The sequence below is a fragment of the Tachyglossus aculeatus genome, chromosome 11 (assembly GCF_015852505.1).
Source record: "Tachyglossus aculeatus isolate mTacAcu1 chromosome 11, mTacAcu1.pri, whole genome shotgun sequence".
In the NCBI taxonomy this organism is placed as follows: Eukaryota; Metazoa; Chordata; class Mammalia; order Monotremata; family Tachyglossidae; genus Tachyglossus; species Tachyglossus aculeatus.
The window spans coordinates 17,108,557-17,123,150 of record NC_052076.1 but is presented as its reverse complement, the minus strand read 5'-3'; the positions used below and the strand labels follow the sequence as shown (position 1 = coordinate 17,123,150).

General features: G+C 49.1%; 2 protein-coding genes across 2 annotated transcripts; both read left to right on the top strand.

The window, feature by feature from the left end:
- Positions 1–558: 558 nt before the first annotated feature.
- LOC119934160 (keratin, type I cuticular Ha1-like) lies at positions 559–4,694 on the top strand. The gene is made up of 7 exons (XM_038753570.1): positions 559–909; positions 1,354–1,436; positions 1,775–1,931; positions 2,917–3,078; positions 3,172–3,297; positions 3,535–3,755; positions 4,339–4,694. Exons 1-7 carry the CDS (start codon positions 559–561, stop codon positions 4,481–4,483), a joined length of 1,245 nt encoding a protein of 414 aa, XP_038609498.1. The 3' UTR covers positions 4,484–4,694.
- Positions 4,695–11,529: 6,835 nt separating this feature from the next.
- On the top strand, positions 11,530–14,120 carry LOC119934206 (keratin, type I cuticular Ha3-I-like). The gene is made up of 6 exons (XM_038753625.1): positions 11,530–11,880; positions 11,976–12,058; positions 12,638–12,794; positions 13,310–13,471; positions 13,585–13,710; positions 13,896–14,120. Exons 1-6 carry the CDS (start codon positions 11,530–11,532, stop codon positions 14,118–14,120), a joined length of 1,104 nt encoding a protein of 367 aa, XP_038609553.1.
- Positions 14,121–14,594: the final 474 nt, after the last annotated feature.

The following is a 14,594-nucleotide window of genomic DNA, read 5'->3' as shown; positions in this document are numbered from 1 at the left end:
GGTCACAGGGGGCAAAAAGGGATAGGTTGGGCCCCTCTTCTAGCCCAGGCACTTTCTCACCACACACCTTTGACTTGGGATGTAGTGGGTTAGAAAAGACCCTCGAGATCCTCAATCTCTCCCACCAGCTTCTGTCTATCCATAAAGTAGTAGGTGGGAGAGAGGAGAAGAAGCCGGTGACACAGTCAGTGTGTCACCCAGAAGACCCACACCCAGTTAACAAGGGCAGGAGTTTGGGGCTGGATGGGGGTTGCCTCTTTGATGGTGAACCATGAAGCTCTTACTTCACGGGCGTAGAACCCCAGAGAGGAGTCCTGACTTAGCAGGAAGCCAGAGTAAAGTACTTTATGAGATGAGGGACTCTTCTGAGGGAAGAAAATAACATAGTAAGGAGAACAGCTTTTTAAAATCTGCAGAGCAAAATGAAAAAAAAGATGCTGTGTTCTGCATCCACACCCATGGCAGGGGGCTATAAAACCTCCAGGGGTAAGGAGACTCTCAGACCGTGAAGGATTCAGCTCTGCAGTAGACTCCTCTGAAAACCTCTCTTATTGCACCATGCCTTACAACTGCTCTCTGCCCAGCTTCAGCTGCCGCAGCAGTTGCCTGTCCAGGCCCTGCGTGCCACCCAGCTGCCAGCCATGCTGCCCCCTCCCCGGAACCCGCAACATCCCCGCCAACATCGGGACCTGCGGCTGGTTCTGTGAAGGCTCCTTCAACGGCAACGAGAAGGAGACCATGCAGTTCCTGAACGACCGTCTGGCCAACTACCTGGAGAAGGTGCGCCAGCTGGAGCGGGAGAACGCCGAGCTGGATGCCAGGATCCACCAGTGGTGCCAGGAGCAGGTCCCCGTCGTGTGCTCGGACTACCAATCCTACTTCCGGACCATCGAGGAGCTGCAGCAGAAGGTGAAGGGGACCAGGGGAAGGGCGGTGTGAGGAACATGACCTCTGGCTGGGACATGGAAGTATAAGGCAACTATCTCCTTGCTGGGCAGCATGGGATGGAAAAGCTGCTTAAATACTTCATTCAAATAATAGGAGCAACCCATGGGATATGAGTCTTCCATGTCAAGCAATCAATCAATGGTATTTATTGAGTCCTGACTGTGTACACAGCACTATACTAAATTTTTAGGAGAGTACAGCAGAGTTGGTAGAAACATTCCTTGCCCACAACGAGATTACAGACTAGAGGGAGTGAGGAGACTCTGTTCGACTGTGAAGGACTCGTGCTTTACACCTCTCTCCCAGAATCCTCTTGGATTCTACCAAGAGGGTTGGCTTGTGAAGGACTGGAGGCTTAATGATTATTTTTCACCCTCCTTTATGGGGGAATCTCTTGTTCCCCAGATTCTGTTCACCAAGTCTGAGAACGCGCGGCTGGTGGTGCAGATCGACAACGCCAAGCTGGCCTCAGATGACTTCCGCACCAAGTAAGTGAGGTTGGAAGGGGCACCGGCCTCATGGTCCTTCCTTCTAGTCTTTACTATTTCAGAGTCAGGGGATGGAAGGTCCCCTGTTTGGCTGTGTAGATCCCCAAAGAAAATGATCTGTGAAGGATTTACTGATTGAATGACATTCTAAAATAAATGGGATGTCTTCCTGTCCCCCTCAAACTGAACCCACTTGCTGGGCTAAACTAAGCGCTTGATTTTCCTCTCTGCTGTCCTCTGAGTAGAGAGAGTTTTTATCTAAAAGTATTCATGCGAGGAACAGAGTGTCTCTGCTGGTTTTGTGGCTTGGGGCCACTTCGACTCTCACACGTTCACAGGTACGAGACGGAGCTATCCCTCCGCCAGCTGGTGGAGGCCGACATCAACGGTCTGCGCCGCATCCTGGATGAGCTGACCCTGTGCAAGGCTGACCTGGAGGCCCAGGTGGAGTCCCTGAAGGAGGAGCTGCTCTGTCTCAAGAGGAATCATGAAGAGGTGAGGAATATAAAGGGCGGCTTGGGAACCAGTTTCAGCTTCACTGAAGTGAGTTTTGGGGCAAGAGAATGGTTACTTTTCAGCCAAAATAAAGGCTCAAAATCATGGTCTGAGAATCAGCCTTGTTTATTGGCTGGTCACCAATGTGAGCTTAGTTCTCCACTGGACTGGTCATTTTTTGAAGCTCCTAAAATCCATTCCTGCCTCTGAAGTGTCCCCAGATTTGATCTCCATGACTCCATGTGCATCTCTGTTTGGTTAGAATGGCATTTGTTAAGTATTTACCGTGTGCCGAACACCATTCTAAGTGCTGGGGCAGATACAAGATATTGAGATTGGACAGAGTCCCTATCCCACATGGGAAGTTCCTGCTTAGTGGTGAGCACCCCACAGAATGTTGCCAACTTGTACTTCCCAAATGCTTAGTACAGTGCTCTGCACACAGGAAGTGCTCAATAAATATGATTGATTGGGAGAATAATAATGAAAACTGTGGTAATCATAAAGGGCATATTATATGCCAAGATACACCACAATCAGATCAGTCCCAGGACCAGTCCCACATAGGGCTCACAGTGTAAGGCGGGGAGAGAACAGGTGTTAAATTAACATTTCACTGATGAGAAAACTAAGGCACTGAGAAAGAAGCTAAGTGATTTGCCCAAGGTTAAACAGTGGGCACGTGGTGGATCTGGGATTAGAATCTAGGTCTCCTAACTCCCAGTCTTGGGCTCTTTCCACTAAGGATATGTTGCTTCTCTTGAGACCAATTGACGTACAATAAAATACAATAGAGTTAATATACACAATCCCTGCCCTCAACAAGGGCTCTCCTGAGCCTTCTCCAGGTTATGGGAGGACAGCATATCCAACTTGTACAGACTTATTTCTTGAGCACATGTAATTAACTTACAGGCACAGCAGGAACGATCGTTCAGAAGGATGTTCGTACAACATTTTTCTTCTCCTTTTCCCAAATCCACAGGAGGTCAACGCTCTGCGAAGCCAGATTGGAGACCGACTGAACGTGGAGGTGGATGCCGCTCCCCCTGTGGACCTGAACAGGGTGCTGAATGAGACCAGGTGCCAGTACGAAGCCCTGGTGGAGACCAACCGCAGAGATGTGGAGGAATGGTTCGTCAAGCAGGTGGGTGCCTCCTGACCCCCTAAGGCTCCAGAAATCCCCACAGGGTTTCCCAGACCCCAGCCAAGCCCAGAGCAAACTTTGCGTTTGTTCCAGACGGAGGAGCTGAGCCAGCAGGTGGTGTCCAGCTCGGAGCAGCTGCAGTGCTGCCAGTCGGAGATCATCGAGCTGAGACGCACTGTCAACGCTCTGGAGGTGGAACTTCAGGCTCAGCACAACTTGGTGTGTAGCACCCCCAGGCCTGGCACAGACTGTAGCCTTCTGGGAAATGGGGTCATCCTTCATGTGAATGGAATTAACAGTAGAAACATAGAGAAAAGGGAAGGTTTTTCCCCATGTATGAGGAGATGTCTCTGGGGTGGGTGGGACTTCTGGAACCAAGGAACTCTGGATACTGATTGTCCCAGTCCTGAAAAACACAACGACATCTCTGACCTGTCCTTCTCTTCTCCCACACAGAGAAATTCTCTGGAAAACACCCTGACAGAGACGGAGGCCCGCTACAGCTCCCAGCTGGCCCAGGTGCAGTGCTTGATCACCCAAGTGGAGGCCCAGCTGGCTGAGATCCGCTGTGATTTGGAGCGGCAGAACCAGGAGTATCAAGTGCTGCTGGATGTCAAGGCCCGACTGGAGTGTGAAATCTCCACATACCGCAACCTGCTGGAGAGTGAGGACTGCAAGTGAGTATCGAGTTCTGGCAAAGCCCCATGCATGGATACAAATGTATTCCTAGGAACAAATAGGGGAGATGGGAAAATGCGCTTTCCCGAGGAAACACATCAAAACCAACTCCTAGATATCCTGGGTTTTCCTGGAATTCTGAAATGGCTGGAAAGAGGTCCCAGGGACAGTGGGGATTGGGGACTGGGTTCTGGTGAGTTCAGCTTCTCTAGCTTAGGAGGTGGTCTGGAGGTGGGGTGGTGATCAAACAATGGTATTTGTTGAGCGCTTACTTTGGCAGAGCACTGTACTAGCCCTTGGGAGAGTACAATACTCGGGAGAACTTGGGAGGAGGTTCTGGAAAAGTGAGCTGCTGTAAAGGAGGTGGTTTTCCTGCCTGTGGGTACTGAGAGCAGGATGAGACGTGAGGATGACAGGGGGAAGAAGAGCCCAGGATGAAGTTCTTTCCTGCCCTTTCTCCTGGCTGATTTACCTCAGGCCCCAGAAAACTAGGTGAAGTGACCCTAGGGAGGGCTTAATGACCATATCTGGTCTTCCCCCTCTGCCCACCAGCTAATCTTCACTTATGATTCTGTTTTCCAGGCTTCCCAGCAACCCCTGTGCCACAACCAACGCATGCAGCAGGCCCATTGGCCCCTGCGTGCCCAACCCCTGTGCCCCTTGCGTCCCCTGCACTCCCTGTGTGCCTCGCTCCCGCTGCGGCCCCTACAACTCCTTTGTGTGTTAAGGTGGTTCTGGCCACCCGGAGAAGAAGAAAGGAGAGGCGAGCCATAGATCCCTTCTCTAGGGACCAGGTGGCCTTCACCAGAGTCCCACCCCTGCTCTTCCCCACCTCAGCCCTTCATTAGCATTCCGGCACCTTGGACAACATCCGTGGCCTTCAGATGGATCCGTCCAGGAGGGACAGCCCACTCCGTCGCCCCAGGATTGTTTCCTGTTCCCAGCCTCCTGGTCTGGGACTTTTCTGTAGAGGAAAGAGGATCTCCTTTCCCAACCTCCTAATAAATTCAATTTCTCTGGCAAAGCGAAGCTCTTCCTCATTTGTATTCATCTGTTCCACCAGGCTCCTCATCAGAGGGCACTATAAAAAGCCACTTCAAAGCCTGATCATTATGAGATCTGACTCACGTGGGCCAGAGCACCTTACCTGAGGGTAGCCTGCAGGACAGAGCACTGCCCGTGGAGACAATTTCTTCCCCAGCTCAGATGGCTTGACTTCCATCTCTCTAGGCAGGGCAGCCCTCACCCTGCCAACTTCTTCTCAGGGCCCTGAGCTCACAGAACGATAAAGAGACGCAACTTGCTGCCCTTCCTGTTCTGTCATATCTGTCCACATTCAGTCCTGCTTTTCAAATCAGCAGGCCCGCTCAAGATGAGAGGGGGTCAAGATTTTCCTGATCCCACAATTTTGACATCCTCTGGTTAAACCCAGTGGCTATTAGGGGCTGAGGGATCCAGTGGATAGGCTCCCTGCATACAACCCCTCACCTTTTGGTGAATTGGGTCAGGAAATGGGGTGGAACTGGGGGTGGGGGCATTGTTCCCCAAAGGCTCAAGGCTTGACCCTTCAGAGAGCCCTCAGGATCCTGACTGGAATCACTGGCCTTCATGCTGGACCTTGCCTCAGGGAATCACAAAGAGCTTTCATTCCAATAGAAAATAAGCAGAAGTCAGTTTCCTGCTTCCGATGACTCTTGAACACCACAGATGACTCTTGAGCCTCTGATCTATTTCTAGCTACAGTTTTTTATGATATTTATTAAGCACTAGCTATGAGCCAGGTGCTGTACTAAGCACTGGGGTAGATACAAGATAATTGGGGTGGACATAGTCCCTGTCCCACTGGGATTAACAGTTTTAATCCCCATTTTACAGATGAGGAAACAGGCACAGAGAAGTTAAGTGACTTGCCCAAGGTCACCCAGCAGACAAGGGGCAGAGCTGGGATTAGAACCCAGTTCCTCTGACCCCTAAGCCCATGCTCTTTCCATTTATCCATGCTGCTTCTCCAATCTACATGTAAATAATTATAAATAATAATAAAAATTGTTGTATTTGTTAAGTGCTTACTTTGTTTCAAGCCCTGCACCATGGGCTGGGATAGATTCAAGGTAACCAGGTTGGACACAGTCCCTGTTCCACTCGGACTCACAATATAAGTAGGAGGCACATAGTACAGTGCTCTGCACACAGTAAGCACTCAATAAGTACGACTGAATGAATGAATAAGGGAGAACAGGTAATTCATCACCATTCCACAAATGAGAAAACTGAGGAACAGAGAAGTTAAGTGAGTTGTCCCGGGTCACATGGCAGACAAATGGCAGAGTTGAGATAAGAGCCCACTGTTGGGTAGGGACCGTCTCTATTGCCAACTTGTACTTCCCAAGTGCTTAGTACAGTCCTCTGCACACAGTAAGCACTCAATAAATACGATTGAATGAAGTCCCCTGATTCCCAGGCTGGTGCTCTTTCCTGTAGTAGACATTGCTAGTCTTAAGGTAGCTCCCCTCAAAGAAAAACCCATCAATGGTAAAATTCATCTGTGAGAGCTTGTATGGAAAAGTCTATTGCAGAACCTTTGGCTCTGAAAACACCGTGTGCATGCATGCGCGCACGCATGTTCACACACACACCTTCCCCCACTCCCAAAACCCCGTTGCTGGATTGCAGATTTGTTGGTTGCAGTGCCTGATGCTGTTTTCTCTTTTGTCTCCACATCTAACGAGAGGTAGGGAGCTGCTACTCCAACAGAACTGCTCCTTTCTTGTTTAAAGTGAAACACACTTGTCTATCTATTGACTCCCTGTTTTCAGCTAGGTTGCAGCAGTCTTTGAGGCTTTGTTTTTACTGTGTCCTTAAAATGTTTTCTCTGCCCTCCTTGCTGTTGGTTTCCAAATTTCAGCTCACTGTTCAGCAGCTGTTTGGATATTTTGTTGTTGTCGGATCTCTTCATTAGTTCCACCCAGCACAACAGTTTTGAGGTCATCACCAACATTATCAGTGGTATTTATTGAGTGCTTACTATGTGTAGAGCACAGTACTTAGTGCTTGGGAAAGTACAACAGAGTTAGCAGACATGTTCCCTGTCTTACACAAGATCTTGTAGTCTAAAGGAGGAGATAGGCATTAATATAAAAAAATTGTAACATAAGTTCATTCATTCATTCTATCATTTATTGAGTGCTTACTATGTGCCTTGTTCCTCTCAAGCCAATGCGTTGAGCCGCATTCTCATCTCTCTCAGTGTGGACCTCTTTCTCACCCTCTCCCTGCCACCTGGAACTCATATCCCTTCATATCCAACAGACCATCACTCACCCCATCTTCAAAGCCCTTCTGAGCTTACCTCTCCTCCAGGAAGATTTCCCCAATCTATCACTAATCCTTAGTCTTCCCACTTCATAACTCCCAACTGGCACCTCAACCCTACCTCTGAGCCTAAACATGTAGTTCTCACAACTTGTTCATGTATGTTTTTTCCTCGACTACTCCCCTGATCTATAATTTATTTAAGTGTCTGTCTCCCCGGCTATACTCTCCCAAGCACTTAATATAGTAGGTGCTCAATAAATGTTATTGATTGACTAATTTGATGAAGATGGTGTCCATGAGGAGGAAGAGGAAGGGTCAGATCTAATAAATATTATGGAGAAAAAAACCAGCAGGATTTGGGAATTTGGGAGGTGAAAGATAGCAATAATTCAAAGACAATGCCAAAATTCTGAGTTCCTGGGCCAGTAAGGTCGGTAGAAGTGCCTCTTGTGATAGGAAAGTTTGGCGGAATGAGTTTGGGAGGGAAGATGATAAGTTCGGTTCCCGCATTCCTGAATTTAAGATGCTGATGGGTGTTCTAGGGGGAGACTTCCTGGAGAAAACATGGGGTAACCAAGATCCCCATACTCACTAACACTTAGTCTCTTAGACTGTGAGCCTTGTGTGGAACAGGGACTGTGTCTGATCCCATTTGTGTCTACCCCAGTGCTCAACATAGTGTTTGGCACATAAACACTTAGGAAATACAATCACTGTCATCATCATTAATGCTCCCAGCTGCTTTTCCCATTCGGGGGAAGAATAAATATGGTTCTTGTTTTTTGAAGTCCTCTGTGTTGCTCAGACCTGATCCCCTGGCTGAGCCTTGGGTTGAAATAGTCTTAACCACTGCACTACACTTTTCCAGGGGTCAGAGGGCTGTAGGATTGAAGGAGGACAAGACCCTTCTTTAGGGATTTGTCCTTCGCCTCTTAACCTCATGGTTAGGGGAACACCGACAGAACAGAGGAAGAGAGCCTTCACTGTCCAGTCTTGGCCTGGTGGGTGTAAAGGCGGGGCTTCCACTTCTGAGGGACTGCCCACCCCTCTCAGGTGGGGGACACCATACTGAGCAGTGAATGATTGCCACTCATTCATTTAATCGTACTTATTGAGCACTTACTGTGTGCAAAGCACTGTACTAAGCCAATTGTCAGCCGTATGACTTTGAGCAAGTCACTTAACTTCTCTGTGCCTCAGTTACCTCATCTGTATAATGGGGATTAAGACTGTGAGCCCCCCGTGGGACAACCTGATCACCTTGTAATCTCCACAGCGCTTAGAAGAGTGCTTCGCACATAGTAAGCGCTTAATAAATGCCATCATTATGCAGAAGCAGCATGGCTCAGTGGAAAGAGTACGGGCTTGGGAGCTAGAGGTCATGGGTTTTAATCCCAGCTCTACAATTACAATTGTATTTATTGAGCGCTTACTGTGTGCAGAGCACTGTACTAAGCGCTTGGGAAGTACAAGTTGGCAACATATAGAGTCGGTCCCTACCCAACAGTGGGCTCAGCCACTTGTCAGCTTCGTGACTTTGGGCAAGTCACTTCACTTCTCTGTGCCTCAGTTACCTCATCTGTAAAATGGGGATTAAGACTGTGAGCCCCACCTGGGACAACCTGATCACCTTGTATCCCCCCCAGCACCTAGAACAGTGCTTCACACATAGTACGTGCTTAACAAATGCCATTATTATTATTATTATTATTATTGGAAAGCACAATTCAGCAATAAAGAGAGACAATCTCTGCCCAAACCAGGCTTACAGTCTAGATAGGGAGGCAGACATTGAAACAATAGTCTGTTCTCAGATTCATAGTGGAGCATCGCCCAGAGGCCATAGCCACCCTAGAGGTGATACCTGGTGTCCAGTCACCACAGAGAGCCCTCCAACTGGGCCCATTACATATTTCTCCAAAGGAGCAGCGTTTTTGTCAGCAAATTATACCTAATTTCCTGTGAGTAAACTGAGGCTCAGGCAGTTAAATGACAGGGAGTCAGGAATGGCAGTATTGCTCAGAACATCCAGGCTTGTGCTTCCTCCGAACTCTGCTCCAGCCTCAGAGTCTTTGGTGGGGCATGAAATGATGAGCGCCTCTTCCATGGTGGCTGGTCCCTTCCGCCAACCACAAATCTCCTGAATTTGAATTTGAATCCTTTTTCAATTGATTTTTCAATTGATTTCTTTCACTAATGCTTACCAGCAGCCCCCAGCAATGTACTGCAGTACAGTGCAATGTACCAGCAGTTGAGAAGCAGCGTGGCTCAGAGAAGCAGCGTGGCTCAGTGGAAAGAGCACGGGCTTTGGAGTCAGACGTCATGGGTTCAAATCCCGGGTCTGCCAATTGTCAGCTGTGTGACTTTGGGCAAGTCACTTCACTGTTCTGTGCCTCAGTTACCTCATCTGTAAAATGGGTCTTAAGACTGTGAGCCCCCCATGGGAAAACCTTATCACCTTGTAACCTCCCCAGTGCTTAGAACAGTGCTTTGCACATAGTAAGTGCTTAATAAATGCCATCATTATTATTATTATTACTCAGTGCTACCCCATCCTAGAATTTAGCCTCACTTTCCCATTGGGCTCAGACTGAAGCTTTCTCCCCAAATGTGTGGAGAGGATGGATACTCATCCCCAGGGAGAGCGATGTCTTCAGTGACCATCCTCCAAACCAGGTCCTCTTCCTCTATAAGCCTTGTAGAGCAAGGAGGACTCTGTGGGACTCAGTTTCTTCTGGATTAGCCAGTTGGGTGTAGATGAAGGATGTAGATGTAGATGTGCTCAGTAGATGAAAGAACAACAGGCCCTGATTCTCTAGGAGGAAGTAAGGGATCGGTCCCCTCTGGAAGAGGTTCTGAGATCTCTGGGATGCTTTGGGGCCATCCAGAGCCATGATTGGGCAAACTGGCTTGACGTGGAAGAGTTGATAGATAGATTGATTAATTGAGGAGTGTAGATAGGCCCTGTCGTCTCTCGGGCCTGGTCTCTCCCTGCCTGTGGAAAGCATGGGCCTGGTGGATTTCTCCTTCCCTGAAATGGATAGTCCCTATGCGGTTGGGAATTGAGAGAGCTGTCCACTTCCTGGATAAAGACCCCATGGAGATGGATTTCTCTATGGGTCCCTCTCCATGTCTCATTCTCTTTCCCATATTCACACAGTGTCACATCTCAGGTATTTGTTAAGCGCTTAATATGTGCAAAGCACTTTCCTAAGTCCTGGGGCAGATATAAGTTCATCAGGTAAAACACCGTCCTTCTCCCTCGTGGGACTCATGGTATATGGGGGAGGGAGAGTGGGTATTGAATCCCCATTTTACAGATGAAGGAACTGAGGTCCAGAGATTTGCCCAAGGCCAAACAGCAGGCAAGAGGAAGAGCTGGAGTTAGAAATCAGGTTCTCTGATTCCCAGCCTTGTGCTCTTTTCACTAGGTCATGCTGTTTCTTGTGTTTTTATTTCTACTGGCCACTGGGCCTTGCCTTAATAATAATGATAATGATAATAACAATAATAATAATAACTGTGGTATTTGTTAAGTGCTTACTATGTACCAGACACCGTACTAGGCACTGAGGTGGATATGAGCAAATCGGGTTGGATACAGACCCTGTCCAACGTGGGGCTCACAGTCTTCATCCCCATTTTACAGATGAGGTAACTGAGGCCCCAAGAAGTGAAGTGATTTTCCCAAAGTCACACAGCAGATAAGTGGAGAAGCTGAGACTAGAAACCTATGACCTTCTGACTCCCGTGCTCATATTCTATCCACTATGCCATGCTGCACCTGTCTGCTGGGTGTCCTTGGGCAAATCACTTAACTTCTCCATTCTTCAGTTCCCTCATCTGCAAAAAGGGGATTCGAAACCTGTTCCCCCCTCCTTAGGCTGTGGGCCCCAAGTGGGACCTGATTATTTTGCATTTCCCCCAGTGCATAGTACAGTGCTTGACAGATAGTGAAAGCTTAACAAATACCACAACTACCAAAGTCACCAACTCCTGAGCTTTTGACCCTCCCCTTGGGCAGTTAGATGGTGATGGGTTGTGATGGTGATGAGGGGAGGAAAGAGGGAGAGTGGAGGAGGAACTCACTACACCTCAAGCTGGACCGCCACTGACCCCTGAGGTCCTGTGCTGGGCCAATGAGGGCTACCCCCGTGGCCTCAGATGACTCTGCTCCTTTGAAGACATATGACGAAGTACGCTCTTCACCGACAGTGATGAATCCTGACGTAGCAAGATGCCAAAATGAGTCCTTTTATGAGGTGAGGGACTCTCCTGAGGCAGTTACGAAGCTTAATTTTGAAAAATCTTCTAAAGAGTAAGAAAGGAAAAGGGGCCCCTTCCTTGGTCCCTGACCACTGAGGTTAGATATAAAAGCTCCAAGGTTAAGGAGAATCTCAGACCGTGAAGTATTTGGGCTCTGCACTAGACTCCTCTGAGCACCTCTCTCCCAGCACCATGCACTACAACTGCTCTCTGCCCAGCTTCAGCTGCCGCAGCAGCTGCGCCTCCAGGCCCTGCGTGCCACCCAGCTGCCAGCCATGCTGCTCCCTCCCCGGAACCCGCAACATCCCCGCCAACATCGGGACCTGCGGCTGGTTCTGTGAAGGCTCCTTCAACGGCAACGAGAAGGAGACCATGCAGTTCCTCAACGACCGTCTGGCCAACTACCTGGAGAAGGTGCGCCAGCTGGAACGGGAGAACGCCGAGCTGGATGCCAGGATCCGCCAGTGGTGCCAACAGCAGGTCCCCTTCGTGTGCTCGGACTATCAGTCCTACTTCCGGACCATCGAGGAGCTGCAGCAGAAGGTGATAGGGGTGGGAGAAGGGCAACGTGGCCGCTTGCATTCTCTTAAGACCCAACGTTGAACGTTTCACTCATGGGGGAATCTCTCATTCCCCAGATCCTGCTCACCAAGTCTGAGAACACCCGGCTGGTGGTGCAGATCGACAACGCCAAGCTGGCTTCAGATGACTTCCGCACTAAGTAAGAGGGGCGGGAAGGAAGCAGGAAACCCCCTTTTTTGTTGGCATTTCTTCCCTTGGAGCTGGCCCGACGGGAAAAAAACTTCTAGTTGGTCTCAGATCCCCCAAATACAGAGAACTGAGTCAATTTGTTTCTGATCACCCTTCCCATTAGCAATAGGGACCCCAGTGAAGTTAAGGCAATTCTCTAGTGAATATTAGTGATCTAAATCAAGGTTCCACTCTCCAACTCCTTTCAATCAACCAGCATTCAATCATCAATCAGTTGCATGTACTGAGCACCTACTGAGTGCTAGACATCCTACTGAGTGCTCAGAAAAATACAATAGCAGCAATACATATGTTCCCTGCCCTCAAGGAGCTTGCAATCTAATAGGAAAGACAGGTAAAAATTTCTGGCATATTGAAACTGGAGGAGAAACCAAGTAATGGAGAATATTGACCACCTTCAAAAGCCAAACTATCGATGTTTGTATCAAAAGAATGAAACAAACCTAATCCAAACCAAAAGATGACCAAGGGTAGTGTCCATTCATACATTTCAGGTCCTTCCAATGACTGTCTTGTCCTCTTTTGGAAGGTACCAGTCAGAGCTGTCCCTCCGCCAGCTGGTGGAGGCCGACATCAATGGTCTGCGTCGCATCCTGGATGAGCTGACCCTGTGCAAGTCCGACCTGGAGGCCCAGGTGGAGTCCCTGAGGGAGGAGCTACTCTGTCTTAAGAAGAACCATGAGGAGGTGAGGACCGTCACGAGAAGACATGCTTCATCCCACATTCTCGGAGGTGGAGGGCTGCGGCTGGGCCCAGTGGACCCCATCTTTAGAACTCAATGATGGACTGAGGGTGATCCCAATTTTTCCCAGCTTTCAGGGAGGAGTAAGACAAGCTGGAAGTTCAGAGACATTTTCCTTGATGCCCTCGGGGACCAAGTCATAACTGGACCCTGAGCTTTTCACTTGGTTGATTTGCACATTCTACAAAAACCTACCTCCAAATGGTCTGACATCTCTGAGATCTTGCCACCATCTCTGCCACCATTCAGGTTCAGCTTAGGAGAGAAAGATGACAAATCCTTTCTTTCTCCTTCAAAAAACAGACAGGAGACAATTTTGGGAGAGTAACCATTCCCAGACTCCTTTCCTGCATAATACTCGAGATTCAGTTGGGTTTTCCACATGGAGGAGGGAGCATTTTACCATGGGCTGAATGATGAGATGACTGAAGTGTCAACTTGTCCACTTCTCTCTTTCAGGAGGTCAACTCACTGAGGGGCCAGATTGGTGAGCGACTGAATGTGGAAGTGGACACCGCCCCGACCATGGACCTGCAGAGGCTGCTGAACGAGTTCAGGGCCGAATATGAGGTTCTGATAGCGACCAACCTCAGAGATCTGGAGGAATGGTTCAGGACCCAGGTGGGTGCCTCCCGACCCTCTTACAGGCCCAGAAATCCCCCAGGGCTTTCCCAGCCCCCAGCCAAGCCCAGGCCACTTGCTGACCCTGTGCATGAACTTTACGTGTGTTCCAGATGGAGCAGCTGAACCAGCAGGTAGTGACCAACTCGGAACAGCTTCAGGGCAGCCAGTCAGAGATCATCGAGCTGAGACGCACCGTCAATGCACTGGAGGTGGAGCTGCAGGCGCAGCACAACCTGGTGTGTAGCCCACGGGCCTGGCAGAGACTGTGGCCTTCTGGGACACGGGGGTTGTCATTTGTATGAATGGCGTCAACAGTGCAAACTTGATACAAAGGGATTCTGTCTGAGTGTATCTGTGACATTCTGGGAAATAGGTGCAAAACGCAAACACCTCTGACCATCCCGTCTCTTCTCTTACACAGAGAAATTCTCTGGAAAACACCCTGACCGAGACCGAGGCCCGCTATAGCTCCCAGCTGGCTCAGGTGCAGTGTATGATCACCAGCGTGGAGGATCAGTTGGCCGAGATCCGCTGTGACTTGGAGCGGCAGAACCGGGAGTACCAGGTGCTGCTGGACATCAGGTCTCGTCTGGAGTGTGAGATTGCCAACTACCGCAACCTCCTGGAGAGCGAGGACTGCAAGTGAGTGCTGAGTTCTAGTAAAGCCCCAAACATAGACCTGAACCTAGAGGAGAATACACAAATATACAAGGAAAACCCGCAATACGAGGGAAAGGAGGAGCCAGCTTTTCACACTATTCATCGCAACTCGCAAGGATAGGAGGTGGCTAGTTTGTCCCATTCAGAACTTATTTAAACCTCACTCAAGTCATTCCCAACTCCCAGGACTTAGTGATGTGCCACAGAGCACTAATCAATCAATCAATAATATTTATTGAGTGGCTAATGTGTGCCAAGTAGTGTTATGGCATTATTATTATAATGGCATTTATTAAGCACTTACTATGTGCAAAGCACTATTCTAATCGCTGGGGAGGTTACAAGGTGATCAGGTTGTCCCGTGGGGGGCTCACAGTCTTCATCCCCATTTTCCAGATGAGGTAACTGAGGCACAGAGAAGTTAAGTGACTTGCCCGAAGTCACACAGCTGACAAGTGGC